We start from the raw sequence: 22499 nt of genomic DNA, 5'->3' as shown, positions 1-22499 counted from the left end.
CATTCTCCATATATGAAAATGGTTGCCGTCATGAAACATTTTGCCAAAGGCATTGCACCAGATTCCTTAGATGATTACACACAAATGGGAGCCACCACTATCTACCATTATGCTATGAAGTTCATGGATGCAATTATTTGGATTTATAATGGTCGATACATGTGTCAACCTTCCGCTCAAGATACGGAAAGGATTTTAGCAGAAAATGAAGCTCGGGGATTTCCTGGTATGCTTGGTAGTGTCGATTGTTTTCACTGGGCATGGAGAGCATGTCCAATGGATCAAGAAGGTTCCCACAGCGGCTATAAGCCATATCCCTCGGTTGTTTTGCAGGCGGTAGCTGATAGACGAATTTATGTGTCTAATTTGTCCTCAATGTTTCGTATTGTTAGTACTTGTTTTCGTCCTTATTATGGTGTTTTGTGTGTTTGTAGGTATTTTCGGAAAATAATTATTGTTGGAATATTCGGCTCGAAAAGTTGCACGGAGCACCCCCGGAGGACAAGTGTTATTCGGACTCTCGCTTTTGGATAAGGGGTAACCTAATGACTAAGGGGAACCCCCAGGTCACCCCCAAGGCATCTGCTATTCGCACCCCAGTTCTGGTTATGGGGGATGACATCTTCTTCCCAAATTCAAAAAAACCAAAAATTGGCGGGAAAAAAATACTATCAACTGGCAGATGTTTTGTTGGAATTTTTGAACGTGTTCTAGGGCGATTCAATGGCTTATTTTTGGTAGGAAGTTGTGATATGTCCTAGCAAACACGTTTTGGGCTTTTGGTTCGATCAAATTTGTCCAGAATCAGCTGGATAATTCACGGAATGTAAAACAGGGAAACACGGGTTGGACACGGGATTGGAGAAGATTTGAGCGTGTTCTGCTCATGCATGAGGGCTCTAGCAACATTGTGGGTCGTGTGTAAACATTTCTAGAATGACCAGGATGGAAATCTACGCGTGAGAAGCTAAATCAGGGAAGAAAATATTCCCAGAATATTTTTTCATCAAACCGAGTTAAGAGAGAATTATCTCGAGACTTCTTGATCCTGTGGAGTATATATAGACTGCTGGGGACTCATAGAAGATGGGAGAGAGAATTGTGAGAGGTTTAGAGCACTACAGAGCAAGAAAATTGAAGTTGCAGAGATTCTGGTTCTGCTGCTGCTGCTGCTCGAGGAGGAAGAAGAAGAGGAAGAACAGACTACCAAAGGCAGTCGTTTACCAACAAAGACAATGACTATCGTTCGTGGGTCATAGTTTTCCAACGACAACAACACTTCATCTCTATCGTTGATTCTGGACGCCTTCTGTGGGTCGCAGAATCCTGTTTTATATCATTTTCTTGTCTTTCTCTTAATTGTAAAACACTTTTGAGCATCAATGAAATATTTTGAGAGGTTTTTCATCATGAGTAGCTAAACCCAATCCCAGGGGTAACAGAGGAAGCCATTCTCATAATAATTATATGGTAATCTCTATTTTATTAATTTATGCAATATTTTTATGTGATTAATTGCATTGATAAAAATGAATTAAATGATTTTTATTAATCAACTGTGTTTTTCCTTGATAATTCATGCTTAGTTTTAGACTCTTGATGCATTATACTTGTGATTAACATTTGATATTTTGGAAATCTGCTTTTGGCAATATTTTGAATCAAACCAATTATTTAAATTGCATAGTAAAAAAAATATTAGATCATATAAGTATTATTGAATGGTGGAATCTTAAACCCCTATTTTTCCATAAACTTTCACATCACTTTGCTATTTAATTTTGCTACATTCTTAAGTTTTAAAAAATCTAAAAATTTTATTCCCTTCACAAATCTGAAAAGAACCCATTTTTACCACTATCACTACAACCATTTGAAAATACATCAAATTTTTGGCGCCGCCGACGCGGATTTATGCTTAGCTAGAATTTTTAGGTTTTTATTATTTTTTATTATTTTCATTTGTTCCTCTTTACGTTTCTTTGTTTGTGTCTTTGATTTGCAGGTTTGAAGATTGGACACTAAGGACTTGGAACAAAGCTCAAAGCTAAAAGAAAAGAAAAAAAGAAGACAAATAATTTTTTAGGATTTAGTTTTATTATTATTTTTTTTAATTTTTAATTTTTTTTAGAATTGTATTAGGAAATTTTTGTAATATTTTTGCACTTTACTTTGGACTTTGGACATTTGGACAATTTTATTTTTTTAAACCCTACGGAAGGGTACCCTTAAATACAAACTGTTTGCAGGGAAGGACGACGATTACAATATCGTCTCGGCCCCTCGGGTTCGTACACGACATAGAAGTCGTGGCCCGAGTCGACTTCAACGGTTCTTCGCTCGTCTGGTACGGGAGGTAAGTCTTTCGAAACACCCGCGAATCTCCTGCAAGCGGTTTACTGTATGCCTTAAGGTGATTATATGTTGAGGACTGAACCAGTTGCTTTAAATTCCTAGTAAAGGGCAAGGACTGGCCATACAAGATAAGGGTTCGGATTTCATCACCGTTCTCTTCTTGCCCGCCTTAGGAAAACGAAACCAAACGCGAACCTAAGCCTAAAATTTTGAATATAACGAGACCTATAGGGTAAGAGCTTAATAGGACAGTCATTCGAAAAATATTGGTTACTCTTTTGAGCATACTTCGAAGTTCAGGATGGTTTCTGTGAGTTGAATGCGTGACTGCGCCGCCTTGAATACCGCTGAGGCCTTGGGTATCGAAGCTCCACTGAGCTTCCCTCGCCTCTATTCAACTCACTTTGACTCGTACTGATTCCAGAGAATTTGCTCAGATTGTAATGAATTCCTTTTCGAAGGATTAGAAGCTGGTCTAGAAACAATCTAAGTGGAGCTATCATGCTTTTTGTTTGCTAGAAATTTTTAGGTTTGATTTGGTGGAGTCGGCCTGCTGTGTGTTTGCTTAGAACCTCCCTTCCTTAGGATTTTTGTTTGTGTATGCCAAGAGCGCTCGATTCCTTTACAGAGCGTGCTTGGAAAAGAGATAATTTTGGCCGTTTGATTAGTGATGAGCCTAAAAGATCTTCTTGTGGAAGCGGGGAGCTCGAAGACTCTTCTTTTCAGAGACCCATTTTTGGAAACTTCAGTTTTGAGAACCTATCTCTTCGTGAGGAAAGTACACCTAGTACTTCTGCTGTGCCACTGGTGACAACTTTCAAAGATTACATGTTCCCAACTAGGTCCAGCCGAGCTTCGTGCATTAAATTTCCAGCCACTACGGCTAACTTCGAGATAAAACCTAGTATTCTTCAGATGATCCCTATATACTTAGGAAAGGATGATGAGAACCCTTATTTTCATATTAGAGACTTTGAGGAAATTTGCGTGACAATTAGAATAAAAGACCTTACTGATGAGGTCTTGAAACTTAAGATGTTTCCCTTTTCCTTGAGAGATAAAGCCAAGACCTGGCTAAACAACCTACCATCTGAATCCATTGAAACATGGCAGGAACTTATTGCTGCTTTCTATATGAAATTCTACCCTAAGCATAAAACTGCAGCTGTTAGGCAGAAAATTAGTGCTAGTATGCAACAAGAGGGAGAATCTCTTTATAGGTTTTTAGAGAGATTCAATGATCTCCTATCCCAGTGTCCTCACCATGGATTTGATAAGATGAAACTTGTAGAGATTATTTATAATGGTTTAGACTATTCGACCAAAGCCATGGTCGAGTCTATGTGCGCTGGTGAGTTCACTAGTAAAAATGCATGATGATGCTTTTACCTTCTTAGGAGCTATCGCTGAAAAATCCCAACAGTGGGAGTCTTGTGTTGAACCCCCTAAAAGACTCTTGGTCAATAGAAGTAGCACCAATATGGTAGATACGAGTTTTGCGTCAGATGCTAAGTTTGCTGCTTTATCTAGAAGGTTAGAAGCATTGGAAATGGGTCAATCTAAAAATAAGTCCCTTGTTGAACCTAATAGAGCCTCTCAAGTCTCTAGTTGTGGAATAGAGCCCGATAACTCATTCTGGGAAGGTCAGGTTAGTGAAGAGCAAGCTCATGCTGTCTATAACAATGCTAGGTTTGAAAACCGTCAGAAGTTTGACCCCTACTCAGAGACCTACAACCCTGGTTGGAGAAACCATCCTAATTTCTCTTGGTCTAAGGGCCAGAATCAAGGCCAGTCTAGTAATTCTCAGCCTCCCCCAGGTTTTGGTTATACTAAGAACTCTTCAGGTCAGACCCAGAACCCATCTGAGAATAGAATAACTAGCTTAGAGGAAACCCTTAGTATATTAAGGAAGAGCCAGGAGATGCTATCACAAAGCCAGGAAATGTTAGTAAAAAGCCAGGGTAATTTTCAAGAGGAAACCAAACAGAATTTTAAGAATAGTGCCCAGTCTTTTGCTAAATTAGAGCTTCAAGTCGGCCAAATAGCTAAGTTTATCAATGAGAGAGAAGAAGGAAGGTTCCCTAGTCATACTGATCCTAACCCTAGAGGAGAGAAATCGTACAATCATGTGAACTCTGTTACAACCCTTAGGAGTGGAAAGAAAGTTGATAATAAGGTCGACATACCTGAAAGTGAACATGCTGTAGTTCACCCTTATGAGCCAGAAAATGAGGAGACTGATAGAGTCTCCAAAGAGACCAATGAGGGTCCTGATGAGCCCGGCTTTGTTCCCAGAGCCCCGTTCCCCCAGCTGCTAGTTCCGACTAAGAGGGAGTCCAACTTTAATGATATATTGGAGGTTTTTAAGCAGGTTAATATCAACCTTCCATTATTAGATGCAATTAGGCAGATTCCCTCTTATGCCAAGTTCCTTAAGGACTTGTGTACGCGAAAGCGTAAGCTCAGTGTCCAGAAGAAAGCCTTCATAGCTAGTCATGTGAGTTCTATTATTCAGAATACCACTACTCCTAAGTATAAAGACCCAGGGTCCCCTACCATTGCTTGTACAATAGGTAAGTACCGTGTTGAGAAAGCGTTGCTTGACTTAGGAGCCAGTGTGAACTTACTGCCATACCATGTGTACCTTAAGCTAGGACTTGGTGAGATGAAACCTACACAGATGACACTTCAGTTAGCTGATAGGTCCGTTAAAATTCCTCGTGGTGTGATCGAGGATGTTCTCATAGAGGTCGACAAGTTTATATATCCGGTGGATTTTGTTATCCTAGATACCCAACCTGTCCCTGACCCAGAGAACCAAATACCAGTGATTTTAGGTCGCCCGTTTTTAGCTACATCCAATGCGATCATTAACTGTCGAAATGGTATTATGAATTTGTCTTTTGGTAATATGACTATTGAGCTGAACATTTTTAATATTAGTAAGCTACCCTCTGAACTAGATGACTCGAATATAGAAGAGGTGAACATGATAGGAACATTAGTCGAGGAGTCATTACCAAACACTTTGTTAGAAGATCCATTAGAGAAATGCCTAGCTCACTTTGGGATTGATTTTGATGATGATAAGGTGATTAATGAGGTGAATGCTTTGTTAGATTCAACCCCTTTGTTAGATACTAGTAATGGATGGAAACCTAAGTTCGAACCACTACCAGTTTCTAAGTCTACCCTAGTTCCTTCTTTAGAAGAGCCTCCTAAGTTGGACCTAAAACCATTGCCAGATACCCTGAAGTATGTGTTTTTAGGCCCGTCTGAGACTTTACCTGTGATTGTTTCTTCCGACTTGGATAGAGATCAGGAAAGTAGGCTAGTAACCGTCCTTCAAAACAACAAGGAAGCTTTAGGGTGGACCATACAGACATTAAGGGTATAAGTCCTACTGTTTGTATGCATCAGATCTATTTAGAGGAAGACACCAAACCTTCTAGGGAGATGCAACGTCGACTAAACCCCAATATGAAAGAAGTAGTTCGAACTGAGGTTCTTAAGCTATTAGATGCAGGCATTATCTACCCTATTTCAGACAGTAAGTGGGTCAGCCCCGTTCAGGTTGTTCCCAAGAAATCTGGTATTACTGTAGTCCAGAATGATAACAATGAGTTAATCCCGACCCGAGTGACCACGGGTTGGCGTGTTTGTATTGACTATAGGAAATTGAACAAGGTCACTAGGAAGGACCACTTTCCCCTTCCCTTCATCGACCAGATGCTAGAGAGATTAGCTGGACATAGTCACTACTGCTTTTTAGATGGCTACTCTGGATATAATCAGATCGTTATTGCCCCAGAAGACCAGGAGAAAACCACTTTTACCTGTCCCTTTGGTACCTTTGCGTATAGACGCATGCCTTTCGGGCTATGTAATGCCCCTGCGACTTTTCAGCGTTGCATGATGAGCATATTTTCTGACATGGTAGAACGGTTCTTAGAGGTCTTTATGGATGATTTTTCAGTGTTTGGTTCGTCTTTCGATGAGTGCTTGCATCATTTGTCATTAGTTTTGACTAGGTGTAAGGAAAAGAATTTAGTGCTTAATTGGGAGAAATGTCACTTTATGGTTCGTTCAGGAATTGTTCTAGGGCATATTGTATCTTCAAAGGGTATAGAGGTAGATAGAGCCAAAGTTGACCTTATTAAAACTTTACCGGTCCCAAAAACCGTAAGAGATATTAGGTCATTCTTAGGGCATGCTGGTTTTTATCGTCGTTTCATTAAGGATTTTAGCTTGATGTCTAGACCTCTTTGCAATTTGCTTGCAAAAGATGTTAAGTTTGTCTTTGATGATGCTTGTTTAGAGGCTTTTGAGAAGCTTAAGTCATTACTCACTACCGCCCCCATAGTCCAGGCACCCAACTGGAACCTACCCTTTGAGATCATGTGTGATGCTTCAGATTATGCTATTGGTGTTGTGCTAGGTCAGCGAGAAAATAAGTTACTTCATGTGATTTACTATGCTAGCAAAACTCTGAATGATGCCCAGTTGAACTATACCACTACCGAGAAGGAACTATTAGCCATTGTGTTTGCCTTAGACAAGTTTAGACCCTATCTCTTAGGTTCTAAGATCATCATATATACTGATCATGCTGCTTTAAAATATCTTTTGTCTAAGAAGGATACTAAACCTAGATTGATTAGGTGGATTCTGTTGTTGCAAGAGTTTTCTCCAGACATTAGAGACAAAAAGGGTGCCGAAAATGTTGTAGCAGATCACTTGTCTAGGCTAGTTGTTAGTTCCCCAGATGATTCCCTTCCTATAAGGGATAGCTTTCCTGATGAACAATTGTTCTTTGTTACCCAATTACCTTGGTATGAGAATATAGTGAACTATCTTGTTACTGGTCGAATTCCCCAACATTGGGGTAAACAAGATCGTTCTAGATTTTTAGCTGAGGTTAAGCACTTCTTTTGGGATGATCCTTATTTGTTTAAGTATTGTCCAGAACAGATTATTAGGAGATGTATACCTGAGAGTGACCAATCCAGTATTATTTCCTTTTGTCATGATCATGCTTGTGGGGGTCACTTTAGTGCTAAGAAAACTGCTGCTAAGATATTGCAGTGTGGATTCTATTGGCCTTCGTTGTTTAAAGACTCCCACAGTTACTGCGTTATTTGTGAACGATGCCAGAAATTAGGAACCATTTCCCGTAGGAACATGATGCCCTTGAACCCTATTTTAATTATTGAGGTCTTTGATGTGTGGGGTATTGATTTTATGGGTCAGTTTCCTAATTCTTTTGGTAACCTATACATCCTTGTCGCCGTAGACTATGTCTCTAAGTGGATTGAGGCGGCTGCGTGTAAAACCAATGACCATAGGGTTGTGATTGAGTTCTGAAAAATAATATACTTACACGTTTTGGTACACCACGAGCTATAATTAGTGATGGAGGGTCGCACTTTTGTAATGGGCCTTTTAAGCTTCTGATGAAGAAATATGGTATTACACATAAGATAGCTACCCCGTATCATCCACAGACTAGTGGTCAGGTAGAGGTTTCCAATAGGGAGATAAAACGTATATTAGAGAAAACATTTAATCCTAATCGGAAAGACTGGTCGTCTAGGCTTACTGATGCCTTATGGGCTTACCGTACTGCGTTTAAGATCCCCATTGGAATGTCGCCTTATCGGCTTGTTTATGGCAAGGCATGTCACTTACCTGTTGAGTTAGAACATAGAGCTTATTGGGCTGTTAAGCAGCTAAATTTTTCACTTGACGAGGCAGGAGCCCATAGGAAACTCCAGCTCAATGAGTTGGACGAGATTCGTATAGATGCTTACGATAGTGCGAAGGAGTATAAGAACAAAATGAAACTTGTGCATGATAGAAACATTTTACGGAAGTCATTTTCTCCAGGCATATGCCTGACATTAGTTTAGCCCATTGTGCTAGATTGTAAGCAACTCCATTTAAAAAACGGTTAACAAATACAAATAATATAAACTTAAATTTGGAAATTAAGGTTTTAATATCCTGTAACAGACAATAGGTTATCTGGACTCCCATGAAGGTCTTCTTGTTAAATAGCCAATGCATCACTCTCAACAATGATTGGATCAAGTCTCTTCTCCAAATCCACCATCAAAGCATCACTAATTGATATAGTCTCTGCTTCTTCTGCAGAAAAACATACTAAGTAAGTTGACCGAGCATAGACAAATTTATAGTTTGAATCTCTAAGAATGAAACCAATTCCCCCGTTCAGAGAATTTGGGTTCCAAGCACCATCAGTATTTATCTTGGCCCAATCCTTAGGTGGAACCACCCAAGGTGAAGCTGGTTGTGGTGGAGAGATTGCAAATATTCCCTGTAACGATGGGATTTTGATAGAGCTCAACATCATTGACTTTGCTCTTGCTAGAATAATAGCTGGTTCTTCTGATTTCACATTATGTACTAAATCATTTCGACTTTCCCAGATGAACCACATCAAGCATGCAATCAATGAGAATGTATCGGCTCTATTAGACGCATCTTTATAAGGATTTAGCTGAATCCAAAATCTAATCCACTGGTGAAAGGTAAAATTTTGAAACCGAGTATTTTGTACATTTCCAAGTCTCCAAACTCTAATAAGATAATTATAGGTTACTAAGGTATGTATAATTGCTTCAAATTTAAAATTGCATCTTGTACAACTAAAATCAAATATGTGGATACGTTTATGAAGAATTTCTCTGCCCGGAAGAGATCCTTTCAAATCTTTCCAAACAAATAGATGAATTATGGCAGGTAATTTACACTTCCACACAACCATCCATAAGTTAATGTTAGTGATGTCACAGCTAACATTTAGCGCAGAATAAGCAGATTTCGTATTGAAGTTACCATCCTTAGATGGTATCCACACTCTTTTATCTCTAAAGGTTACAGTATTGAGGGGGATTTGTTCAACCTTCTCTTTTTGAAGGTTGATAAAAACAACCTAGCATTTTTAGGGGCGACCCCAAAAGAATTAGGGGCGACACATAAGACAAAAAAGGGTCACCCAAACATAAAATATAGCCATCCCTTATCTCCCTTTTTTTTAATGCCGAACTACCCTTCACAATCGGTAGATAACTTTACAATCGGGAGTCAATTTAGTTTATATAACTTCCGAATATAAAGTATCCCCAAAATAAAATCCTCCATCTTTTGAATTTTTATTATCCTATAATCGGTAGTTAATAAAGTTATCTTGACCCTCGATTAAAGTACACCTTTGGAAAATAATCGGTAGTGAATTTAAGTTATTTAACTCCCGAATATAGAGTAGCCCCAAAATGAGATTGTGCAAAAATTCTCTATTTTTTGAATTTTGGTTGAGCCTATAATCGGTAGTAAATAAAGTTATCCTGACTTCCGATTATACAGTATACGTGTTTGCCGAAATCCTACCATAATCGGTAGTCAAGATAGTTCATATAACTACCAATTATAGAGTAGCCCCAAAATGATATTTTGCCAAAATCCTCTATTTTTTGAATTTTGGTTGAGCCTGATAGACACATTTTTGTGTCCAATTTGATCTCAATACTATAAAAAAAAGCGGGGGTTTAACAACACCACCCAATATTTCGCTTAGCAATCTGTATGGACTAACTTCGAAACACTTTCTAGAGAATCAACTAGATAGTCAGACTCAATCTAGGTAAAAGTATCTCAAGGAGTTAATATCTCTCTCTTGTTTTCATTCACTCAAGCTAATAGAAATTAAAGAGTCTATAATCAAACACAAGGAATAACTTGGACGGTACCAAAGAACAATGTCCATGGATCAATTAATATCAATCAACAACCAAAGGTCGGATTTCCAATTGATTGATTCAAACGCACAACCTGTAATATTTCAATTATATAAACAAATATAATGCGAAAATAGAAATAACACAGACACCAGAATTTTGTTAACGAGGAAACCGCAAATGGAGAAACACCCCGGGACCTAGTACAGATTGAATACACATTGTATTAAGCCGCTACAGACACTAGCCTACTTCAAGCTAACTTCGGACTGGACTATAGTTGAACCCCAATCAGTCTCCCACTGATCCAAGGTACAGTTGTACTCCCTACGCCTCTGATCCCAGCAGGATACTGCGCACTTGATTCCCTTAGCTGATCTCACCCACAACTAAGATTTTCTACGACCCAAAATCGCAGGCTTTAACAATAGACAAATCTGTCTCACACAGACAAGTCTATCAAAGGATCAATCTTCTCCCACAGAAAAACCCTAAAAGTTTTTGTTCCGTCTTTTGATAATAATCAAGGTGAACATGAACCAATTGATAATCCGGTCTTATATTCCCGAAGAACAACCTAGATTAATCAATCACCTCACACCAATCTTAATCGTATGGTAGCGAAACTAGATGTCGTGGAATCACAAACGATGAGACGAAGGTGTTTGTGATTACTTTTTATATCTTGCCTATCAGAGAACTCTCATGATCTCAATCCAATCAATATGATTGTACTGTTACAATAGAAGATGCAAGATCAGATCACACAACTACGATAAAAGTAGTATCGGTCTGGCTTCACAATCCCAATGAAGTCTTTAAGTCGTTAACCTGGTTTTAGAAGAAGAAACCAAAGGTTAAAGGAGAAATGACTCTAGCACGCAAACTAGTATCACAAGTAAGGTGTGGGGATTAGTTTTGCACAATACTAGATGTCTCCTTTATATAGCCTTTCAAATCAGGGTTTTTTCTTAGTTACAAAGCAATCTATATCCACCGTTAGATGAAAACCTGATTTAGATTCAAGCTAATATTTCTCAACCGTTAGATCGAAAACTTAGCTTGTCATACACAAATGACTGTACGCTTCTAGGTTTGTTAACCACACCCAACCATGTTCTTCTTCACCATAACTAGTTCAATTGACTTAAATGAACTAGTTAAGAGAGTTGTTTAATTGCAAGGAAATCTTATGTAACTACACAAGACACAATTGAAGCAAAGATGATTTGACTCAATCAAATAGGTTCATGAACTTTAATAGCCACGGTTTGCAAATGCATTCCTCAGTCTTTTAAGATTAAGTTCAGAAATCATCTTTAGATATATAACATTCTCAAGTTCGCAGACTAGGTTCGCGGACTTAAGACACCGGATAGAGTTTACAAACTCCAGTAGAAATTCTCGGGTTCGAGAACTACGCCGGTTCGTGGACTGGGTTCGCGCAAGTAGTTTGTCAACTCCAGCAGAAATTCTCGGGTTTGAGAATTAGGCAGTTCGCGGACTGAGTTCACGGACTTGGCACTTGCCATACTTCCGGTTCTCTTGATCAACAAATTTCGAAAACTTCGGTTCAATGAATCCATTGGTTATGTAATCTAAACTCTCATTCCAATCATTGAAACATTCTTAGAGGACGTTATATTGTTCTTACACTATTTTTCGTCAAAGCAATTTTCAAAGTGATTGAAACATTCATGACTTTCGTCACTAGGTAAAGATGAACTTGGTCGAAGCGAAAAGCTTACCAACACATATTTCGAGATATAGATAGGCGAGGTATACTCGGCTCAAAATACCAAATATGTATGATCTAGTCTATATATATATCATACGACTTTTGTCTCAAAGAGTAGGAGATATAATAGATAGACTTTTGAGTGACAGATAAGTTCAAGTCTCCACATACCTTTTTGTCGAGAAGTTCCACCGGTTCCTTGAGTAGATCTTCTACTTATATGATGAATCGCCATGAAGTACTTGAGCTCAACTACACTTACTATCCTAGTCCGAGACTTAGCTATAAGAGACTAGAAATCAAGACTTATAGTTTTGATCACTAGCATTGACAAACATGCTTGACATAGCAACGCATGCGAGTTTGACCGAGCAGTGCTCTAACAATCTCCCCCTTTGTCAATTTTAGTGACAAAACTATCAATATATATGGAATACAAAAAATATAATGAAACTTTAGTAGATCCTATTCCACATGTCTAATCTTCAACATTCCTCGAAATCTTCGTCACTTTCAAGTACTCCAATGATCCCAAAGGTTGTAAGTTTAGCATCACCGTTGTTGAAGATCCGTAGCTATAACAATAAGAAAGCATCGGTCTCGATCATTTTTATACAGTGTCATAGTATTATTATATAGTGTCACAGTCCAATTGTATCACAACTTCAAAAATAATACTATGGTGATATGTATCACTCCCCCTTAGTCAATACTCCATCTCACATGAAAACCACTCCCCTTACACAATGATCATAAAACCATATTGTATTTGTAGTGTGAACTACACATTAATTCTCCCTTTTTTTGTCAATAAAATTGGCAAAGGTACAAGAACGGGATCATAATGAAATTTCCGTAAGAGACATTTCATGACTGAGAGAATGAAACACACATCATCTTATTTAGATGCAATCATATAGCCGAAGCTAACATCATTCATCAAGGAGTTTAAAGATACAAGATAACCCCTCTAAAATTCCACAGCCGCACACTCCTCAAGATATGACCATTAAGCACAAGTTCAAAAGAACTCTCCCCCATTTTATGTCATTCCCAAGGGAACAACAACGAGCGACCTTAATTTCAAGAGAAACGAAGAATTTTATTGGACACCAAAACCATGAGAATGATTTTTATATCCAACACTCAATCAAATTATTCATAAGTAAACCCATGAATAATCTAATCGGAATACATAATCAAATTAACCACAAAAGTGATCAATTTAATTCATTGTGCTCAACATAAGTAAACTTACGGAGCAACGACTAATATAACCATTAAAAAATGATTAAGATAGCCGTTCATATACTCAACACAAGAAAAACTCATGGAATATATGAAAACTCAACTAGACTAATTACAAGAGATCCCATAATTAATCTAATTGGAATACAAAATCAAACTAATCACAAATGTAATCAATTTAATTGTAATTTTTTTTGATCGACATAAGAAAACTTACGGAGCATTAACTAAATAACCAAACAAGATGATTAATTTAGTTCTAAATGCTCAATATAACGTACCTTACGGAACAACCAACAAAGCTAATCAAGAATAATAAACTTAGTTGTATCGTGCTCAACATAAGACACATTACGGAGCCTCACGGTAATACAAAAACGATGGATCAATGAAGATCTATACCGTGGAATACACAAGGATTCATTATTTTGCACAAGCACATACAATAGCAATAATCCTTGGATACAAAAGGTTTTAACCTATCTTCCGTCAAGGGTTGACAATATAGGCTTAACTTTTGTATTTGTCAAAAGTCTATTCATTCTTAAACCAATACATGAGTATCGATCATGAACGAATTTACTTTTGACAAGAATATGGGACAAAAAAGTTCACGGACGTAAACATACATATCCCATAACAAGTTGCAATATCACAAATCATAAAGATTAATACTGCAAAAACATCATCCTCCAAATATTTTTAGAATTTTATACCAATAAACCTAAAAATAACACAAGAAGATGAAAACGTTGGACATAGCTATGTGTAATCACAATAATTTCTATTCCAAACTCTAGTAATCCTTCTCAAAAACAAGAATAAATTCTCATAAAAAGTATCCTAGCATCAAGACAAACTCGTAATGCACATATAAGATGATTTGTCCTTAGAGGGTAGAATAAATCTTTTTTGCCCGGATTTATACCAAGAATAGCTACCAAAGGCGTATAAAAATATTTTCTTAACAAAAAAGAACATACAAAGTCAATAACGACCATGCACCATAGTTCACATAGGATGATTGTGAACATTAAAGAATTCCATAGCACTGCGTACTACTTTCCATTCTTGAACTTCCTTCTTTGTGATTCACCAACAAAATTCTTTTAAAATCTACAAATTAGCCTAAAAAATTAGTACTCCAAGGATACAAGTGCCCAAGTTCAAGAGAAGTGGAACAAGTGCAACGAAACGGAGAAAAATACTCAAAAACAAGAGTCAGGACAAATACCAATCTTAACTCATCCAAATTCAGAAATTCTCATCTTCATTTTGAATATAAATCAAATAGGAAGAGAATGCAAAAAGAATGAGTTCATTCCGAGTTCGTACGAAGAAATTACGACCAAAACAAGTTTACCGAATATCGACGTCAAGTATGCATACGGGTTTGCAAACGAATTTTCACAGTATGCAGACGGGGTTTGCGAACTTAAACCCATGGATTTTGGTTTTAAACGATGTTATGCATACTTTGTAAGTGTACCATGGAGTCCAAACATCCCGAGCTATTATTTTCAAACCTAAACATTTAAGAACCTTAAACACATATCAAGTTAGGTAGAAATAAACGATAAGCAAGGTACATAGATCATTATAAGTACTCAAACAAGTAATAAAAACATAAAACTTGCTTAAGTTTATCGACATACCTTTTTAGAAAAGTCCAATTGAATTCTTCAACCTTACCAAATATAATCTGTGCGCCCCAGTTGTTGTGCTTCCCTCACCGTAGACATAGAAGCGCATTTCTTGGTGAGGATGCACTCTCAACACAAACAAGTTGTGTTGAGGTGAACAATGTCTTGCTCACCATGGCACCAAGAAAGAGTTTCTTTCCAACAACTCTTAAATCTTGTAGTGTTGAGAAACACCCAAGGAACTGTTTTTATAAGTCTATCAAAGAACTTCAAGAGAACCCAAAAAGATTTGTGTTTCTGATTTCTTGTTTTCCAACTTATAAAAAACAGTTTCTGCAGATAGTTTTTAGTACTGTGAAGGGAAACTCTTTTGATAAAAAGAGACGTCCCAGATTCTTCATAAAAGAAGACAATACCACTATATTGATAGGAAGTATCAGGAATTGAGAAACGAATCAATTCATGCTTTGAGGTGATACACTCAGATAACTGAGATTTAAAATCCTCTTGTAATTCGTTTAGTTTATCACAACTAATTGGATTACACAGAGGAGGAGCATTGCTTTCACTGATTAGTAAATCAATATCAACCTCAACATGAATATTATTCATCATAACTTGATTAAGCCCGTCAAGAGATTCTTGCTCTTTCTGGAGGTATAACTCAACATCAAGAGATAAGCTCTCAAGCTTATTTTCAAGCCCTGAAAACACTTCAAGGGATTTTAAACCTGGTGGAGGTTATATAGAATTTCTTCTACAGATTTTATTAAAATCAGTCATGGAAGAGAATTCTGAAATCCCTGGATCTGGTGGTGCATTTATTGAGATAACACTACTGTCCATAGAGTTAGATTGCTACAAACACAGACTTGTAAGGTCTTGAACGTGTTTGCCTGCTCTGATACCTATTGAAAAAGAGGGGGTCTAACAACACCAGCTAATATTTCGCTTAGCAATCTGTATGGACTAACTCCGAAACACTTTCTAGAGAATCAACTAGACAGTTAGACTCAATCTAGGTAAAAGTATCTCAAGAACTTAATATCTCTCTCTTGTTTAGATTCACTCAAGCTAATAGAAATCAGCGAGTCTATAATCAAATACAAGGAATAACTTGGACGGTACCAAAGACCAATGTCCAAGGATCAATCAATATCAATCAACAACCAAAGGTAGGATTTCCAATTGATTGATTCAAACATACAACCTGTATTATTTAAATTATATAAACAAATATAATGCGGAAATAGAAATAACACAGACACCAGAATTTTTTTAACGAGGAAACCGCAAATGCAGAAAACCCCGGGACCTAGTCCAGATTGAATACACACTGTATTAAGCCGCTACAGACACTAGCCTACTTCAAGATAACTTCGGACTGGACTATAGTTAAACCCCAATCAGTCTCCCACTGATCCAAGGTACAGTTGTACTCCCTACGCCTCTGATCCCAGCAGGATACTGCACACTTGATTCCCTTAGGTGATTTCACCCACAACTAAGAGGTTCTACGACCCAAAATCGTAGGCTTTAACAATAAACAAATCTGTCTCACACAGACAAGTCTATCAAAGGATCAATCTGTCTCCCACAAAAAAACCCTAAAAGTTTTTGTTCCGTCTTTTGATAATAATCAAGGTGAACAAGAACCAATTGATAATCCGGTCTTATATTATCGAAGAACAACCTAGATTAATCAATCACCTCACAACAATCTTAATCGTATGGTAGCGAAACAAGATGTCGTGGAATCACAAACGATGAGACGAAGGTGTTTGTGATTACTTTTTATATCTTGCCTATCGGAGAACTCTCACGATCTCAAGCCAATCAATATGTTTTACTGTTACGATAGAAGATGCAAGATCAGATCACACAACTACGATAAAAGTAGTATCGGTCTGGGTTCACAATTTCAATGAAGTCTTTAAGTCGTTAACCTGGTTTTAGAAGAAGAAAACCAAAGGTTAAATGAGAAACGACTCTAGCACGCAAACTAGTATCACACGTAAGGTGTGGGGATTAGTTTTGCACAATACTAGATGTCTCCTTTATATAGCTTTTCAAATCAGGGTTTTTCCTTAGTTACAAAGCAATCAATATCCACCGTTAGATGAAAACCTGATTTATATTCAAGCTAATATTTCTCAACCGTTCGATCGAAAACTTAGCTTGTCATACACAAATGACTGCACGCTTCTAGGTTTGTTAACCGCACCCAAACGTGTACATTGTTGGTTCAACAATAGTCTACCCAAAGAGGTTAACCATATGAGCGTTTCATACCAACCATGTTCTTCTTCACCATAACAAGTTCAATTGACTCAAATGAACTAGTTAAGAGAATTGTTCAATTGCAAGGAAATCTTATGTAACTACACAAGACACAATTGATGCAAAGATGATTTGATTCACTCGAATCGGTTCATGAACTTTAATAGCCACGGTTTGAAAATGCATTCCTTAGTCTTTAAAGATTAAGTTCATAAATCATCTTTAGATATATAACCTTCTCAAGTTCGCAGACTAGGTTCGCGGACTTAAGACACCGGATAGTTTACAAACTCCAGCATAAATTCTCGGGTTCGAGAACCACGCCGGTTCGCGGACTGGGTTCGCGGACTTGGCTCACGCAAGTAGTTTGTTAACTCCAGCAGAAATTCTCGGGTTTGAGAACTTCGGCAGTTCGCGGACTGAGTTCGCGGACTTGGCACTTGCCATACTTCCGGTTCTCTTGATCAACAAAGTTCGAAAACTTCGTTTCAAGGAATCCATTGGTTATGTAATCTAAACTCTCATTCCAATCATTGAAACATTCTTAGAGGACGTTATACAGTTGTTACACTATTTCTCGTCAAAGCAATTTTCAAAGTGATTAAAACATTCATGATTTTCGTCACTAGGTAAAGATAAACTTGGTCGAAGCAAAATGCTTACCAACACATATTTCGAGATATAGATTGGTGAGGTATACTCGGCTCGAAATACCAAATGTGTATGATCTAGTCTATATATATAGCATACGACTTTTGTCTCAAAGAGTAGGAGACAGAATAGATAGACTTTTGAGTGACAGATAAGTTCAAGTCTCCACATACCTTTTTGTCGAGAAGTTCCACCGGTTCCTTGAGTAGATCTTCTACTTGTATGATGAATCTCCATGAAGTCCTTGAGCTCAACTACACTTACTATCCTAGTTCGAGAGTTAGCTATAAGAGACTAAAAATCAAGACTTATAGTTTTGATCACTAACATTGACAAACATGCTTGAGATAGTAACGCATGCGAGTTTTACCGAGCAATGCTCTAACACTATATATTGTTGGCACTCGATTTTTCAATAATTTTGGTATTTTATGTTTTCGTAGGCATTTTTGGGAAATTCGACTCGAAAAGTTGATTTTGGCACCCGTAGGACACGTGTTATTAGGACTCCCAATTTTGGGTAAGGGGTACCTCATTTGATAAGGGGTACACTAATTACTATCGGCACCCAAACACTCTGGATAAGGGGTGACCTTCTTCATTTCAAATTTTGTTTTTGGTGGGAAAACTTGGCTTTCATCTGCAGAAATTAGGGCTTGTGAATTGAACGTGTTTTCAGGAGATTCAATCGCTGAAAATCTTTGGGTTTACTCTATTTGACAGAACAGGAGTTATATGGGTGTTGGATTCAATCCAGTTGGGCTCAATACTCGGATTCAAAGAAAACAGGGAAGTTACAAAAACCCGAGATTTGCGTGAAGGATTTTGGGGAGTTTTGAGAGAGATTAAATCTTGGATTTGGATTGGAACCAGTTTGCTTCTACAAAACAGGATTGGTATAGTCGTTTGTTTCGACAAACTTGGGCTGCATCGTGGACATCTGATGAAACAGTGGTTGGAGCAATACATAGAGTTCTGTTGGGTTGGTTTTGGAAAATCTGCGTACTCAGCGAGTTAGGCATGATCTGGAACGTGTTCTCAATGAGTTGGTGATGCGTGTCGTAGGTACTCAAATTAATTCACTTATATTCTACTTTACTAATGAATAATATAGTAGAAAATAAGATTCGTTCCCACGAAGAAAAAGGAGATTTAGTTGTCAAAAAGTGTCACAATGGGGGGTTTGTTTTAGATTTTGGAACAAAGTAAATAACAAAGCAATTAAAAGTAATTAAGATTGCAAGCAATGGAGAGAAACATGATCAGGGAATCCTTCTTCGTTACTAAACCGTCATCAAGTTATTATATTCATCCATTAATACAATTAATCACAGATTATTACCAACCATGGAATAACAGCTAGCTCAGTGCTATCCCCTAAATTCCTTATATCACTGGGTACGGAAGATCTCCAATACCAGATTCTATTCTTCGAAACCACCTAGTAGTAGCTCACTCAAGGTGTAATTTGTCCAAATGCTTTATCTTTTGTGAATTATAGATTGATCCTAGTAGTTAGACTTTTAGCTCAAGGTCCACTTTCTAGTGTTGTTTACACACACAATCGCTACACAGAATCCCTCTGCAAGGTCTTGTGTTCTCTACTTTTGTATGAATTATTCGACTATTACTTATCTCCTAACTCAATACTAGCATTTAATTGAATCAACAAATTAATTCAGTTGGCCACCTAAACAATCTATCAATCAATCATAAGTATCTAATTAGTATAAACAATTAATAATCATTGAAGAACTTCAAAATAGATTTATATAATAACTCAAATCATGTCTAGAACTTTGAATTCATCCCCAATCACTAAGAAGTTTAGCTACTCATGGTACTAACAAAACTCATGAGTTTCATATGATAAAATGGTAAAGAAATAGTTACGGTGATAGAAATAGCTCCAAACCGTAACTTTTCTTCTCTTGAGTTCTCCTCTCCAATGACTTGATAAAAGATTAAAAGATAGAAATATCTCTTATGTTGGTGTCCCAAATATTGATGTGCTCGTGCGTCGAATCCCGTGCAAAACGGTTGCCAAATACTAGCCACAATTCCAAAACAAGACTCTCGGCCAAAGTCTGGTCGAGCCAAAGTCCCCAAATAGCTGTTGGGCTTGCGCACAAACTGGTGAAGTCCAGCTCAATTACTTTCGCCTCAACTGTCAGTTCCATGGAACTGACAGTATACCCTAATCCAAACCCACGGACATACATGCTTCCATGAAAAATAATTTCCCCTGGATTTTTGTTTACTCCCGTCAGAATCACGGACCGTTAAGCCACCGTCAAAAAATAAAGTTACGGAATTTTAATTTTCTCGTTGAACTCCCATGACCACTTCTTGCTCCGTGAAAAATAGAAGTCCCTGAGTTTTACTTTGCCGGCCATTCATCTCACGGGAAGTCTGGTAATCGTGAGTTTCCAAACTCCCTGGATTTTTTTTTCGACCACAGCCCTTCCACGTATACCAGGCTCTCCGGAGAATTATAATCTTCTGATTTCGTTAAGAATCGATCAAGCTCAAACCTCCATCAACTGCCATGACAGTAAGCCATTCTTCCCATGGTAACATCACTTCGTTCACTGCCAGTATTAATGGCAGCATCTTAATATCTTCTCCATCGCTGCCATAATCACCATCGACTACAGAACCATCCATCTTACAGCGAACTCGATCACCACTTCCTTCCTGAACTTCTTCTTAACCATCGTTGCTGTTACTAACTTCATTACTGATCAATTATAAAGTTTCTCCACCAAACAACAATCCCACCATCACAGCATTATATCCCAGCTCCCAGCTGTGTTATCTCGAGCTCCGTTCTTCTCCCATTAGTCACCATTGATCACTACGACCCCATCAACGCATGCCATTTCTTTCTCTCGAGATCATAACACCATATCGTCACAGTGTCCTCATTCCCTTCCATCTCAGGCAAATATCCACCCATTACTCAACTCCATTAACACGACTGCTATGCCCTAAGTCACCATCGTCTTCACTGCCATGCTCTGTTCCCCTTCAAACTCTCGCAGCCAGCCGTACAGTTCCACCATCAATCATTACGAGAACCTCTGCCATTAAACTCGAGCTCTTCATGACTTCATTCCGTTCCTACAAGCATCATCCCCACAAGCTCAACCGATTCTTATCGTTTCGTATCAACAGCAGTCATCTTCAAAACCAGCGTCAACATCAATCATGGCAGCATCATACCAAGATCGAGTTCTCTTCATTCCTGCCATTAACTTGAGCTTCTTCATCGCAGCTCCATCGTCACTTCCAATCTCGGCATCGAGCTCGAGTTCTTCAGTGTCTCTGCCAGAATGCTAATGGAAGCAGTTCAACTGTCAGTCTTAGAAGACTGACAGTTCAGTTCTTGTACTGTGACTGCCCCTAGTAATGTAATCGGGTGCCTTTATAAATTCTTTGCCTTTGCAAAATTCAGCAACTTTGACTCTCTTCAAACGCTTGTAATTTCTTCATACGATGTCTGAATGACTCCATTCTTTCGCCGTTGGCTTCGTCTTTTCGTCCTCTTCGAGATGATATCAAGGACTCCTAGATTCGAACGAGTTCCGCTTGGTCTTTCATCCTTCTTCACTTGTAGCTAACTTCTTTCTTTGCACAATTAAGTGTCAATTCACTTCTTTTGGATGATTCACCTAATAAAACAAAAATAGAGAAAAACAAACGTAATATACAATAATTCGCAAGAATATAAGCAATTACTAGCATGGATTTGACACTAAATATATGTAAAATATGCACTTTACAAATTCCCACACTTGGCTTTTGCTAGTCCTCGAGCTAACTAACTAAATACAACAACTCCTTGTCGTCGAGAATACGGTTGCACTTAGCATGTGCAACATGCCTTTAAACCCCTAGGTGTCCCTAGTGGACGAGTTGTAGTCTCGTGAGGGCTTACGAGAGGTATACCCACAAAACCTACTCCAACTTCAAAGTGTTCCAGCTTCCCAAGCATCCAAAGAGCTATGAGGACATAGAATATCTGCATGCTAGTAATAAGAAGTTAGAAATACCAAAAAACATATTTTCATTCTTAAATGTTGAGTGACAAATAACCACACCATAATGAGAGAACGCGTGTTTGAGAGCGATCAATAAGCATTTCGCCTCGACTTCTGCCTCACTTAAAAGGATTTTATGATAACTGCACTCAATAAGACGACTTTTTTTATGGGTCTCACATGTGTGTAGGTAGGAATGAAGAGAGAATCCTACACACGTTGAATGGTGGGAAGGAAACCTTCCGAATAATTTCTGGAGACTCCACTAAATCGTGGAAAATAAAGACTTTTTTCTGATGATCTCTAAGAAAGGAAATCAACCATTATTATTAAAAATAGAGGATGAGAGTACTTACCACCTTCACATCTGACTGCAACGATGAAAGCACCACTGTCACAGCATCCAATAGAAACGTCTTCGATCGGCTCGTTTTTTTCATCTTCTTGGTCTTCGTCTTCGGTCTTCAACTGCTGATGATAAACTCTTGAACTTCGTAGAACTCTGACAATTTGTAACTCTTTCTCTTCAATTTCCTTGTTGTTTGAAACTTCCTTATAGATTTTTCTTCCCCATGGCCGTATTGAACAAATAACAACCTAAATGCAAATCTTTTTGTATATCTTTTTTTCTTCTTATTTTTTTTCCCTTTTTCTATATATATATATATATATATTTTTTTTTTGTGAAGAAAATATTGCAACTATAAAAATAATAACAAAACTAAAATTAACATGGCCATGAAAGAAGTACTTTGCCACTTTGTTCTTCACAACTTGTATTGTC

The 22499-nt window shown here is 37.9% G+C and overlaps 1 protein-coding gene across 1 annotated transcript; it reads right to left on the bottom strand.

Moving 5' to 3' along the window:
• Positions 1–8404: 8404 nt before the first annotated feature.
• On the bottom strand, positions 8405–20339 carry LOC113312590. Its single transcript, XM_026561334.1, has 3 exons — positions 20207–20339; positions 19829–19917; positions 8405–8896 (listed from the first exon to the last, which is right to left on the bottom strand). Exons 1-3 carry the CDS (start codon positions 20337–20339, stop codon positions 8405–8407), a joined length of 714 nt encoding a protein of 237 aa, XP_026417119.1.
• Between the last annotated feature and the right edge of the window lie 2160 nt (positions 20340–22499).

The sequence above is a fragment of the Papaver somniferum genome, chromosome 9 (assembly GCF_003573695.1).
Source record: "Papaver somniferum cultivar HN1 chromosome 9, ASM357369v1, whole genome shotgun sequence".
Lineage (NCBI taxonomy): Eukaryota > Viridiplantae > Streptophyta > Magnoliopsida > Ranunculales > Papaveraceae > Papaver > Papaver somniferum.
This window is presented reverse-complemented; position numbering and strand designations above follow the sequence as displayed.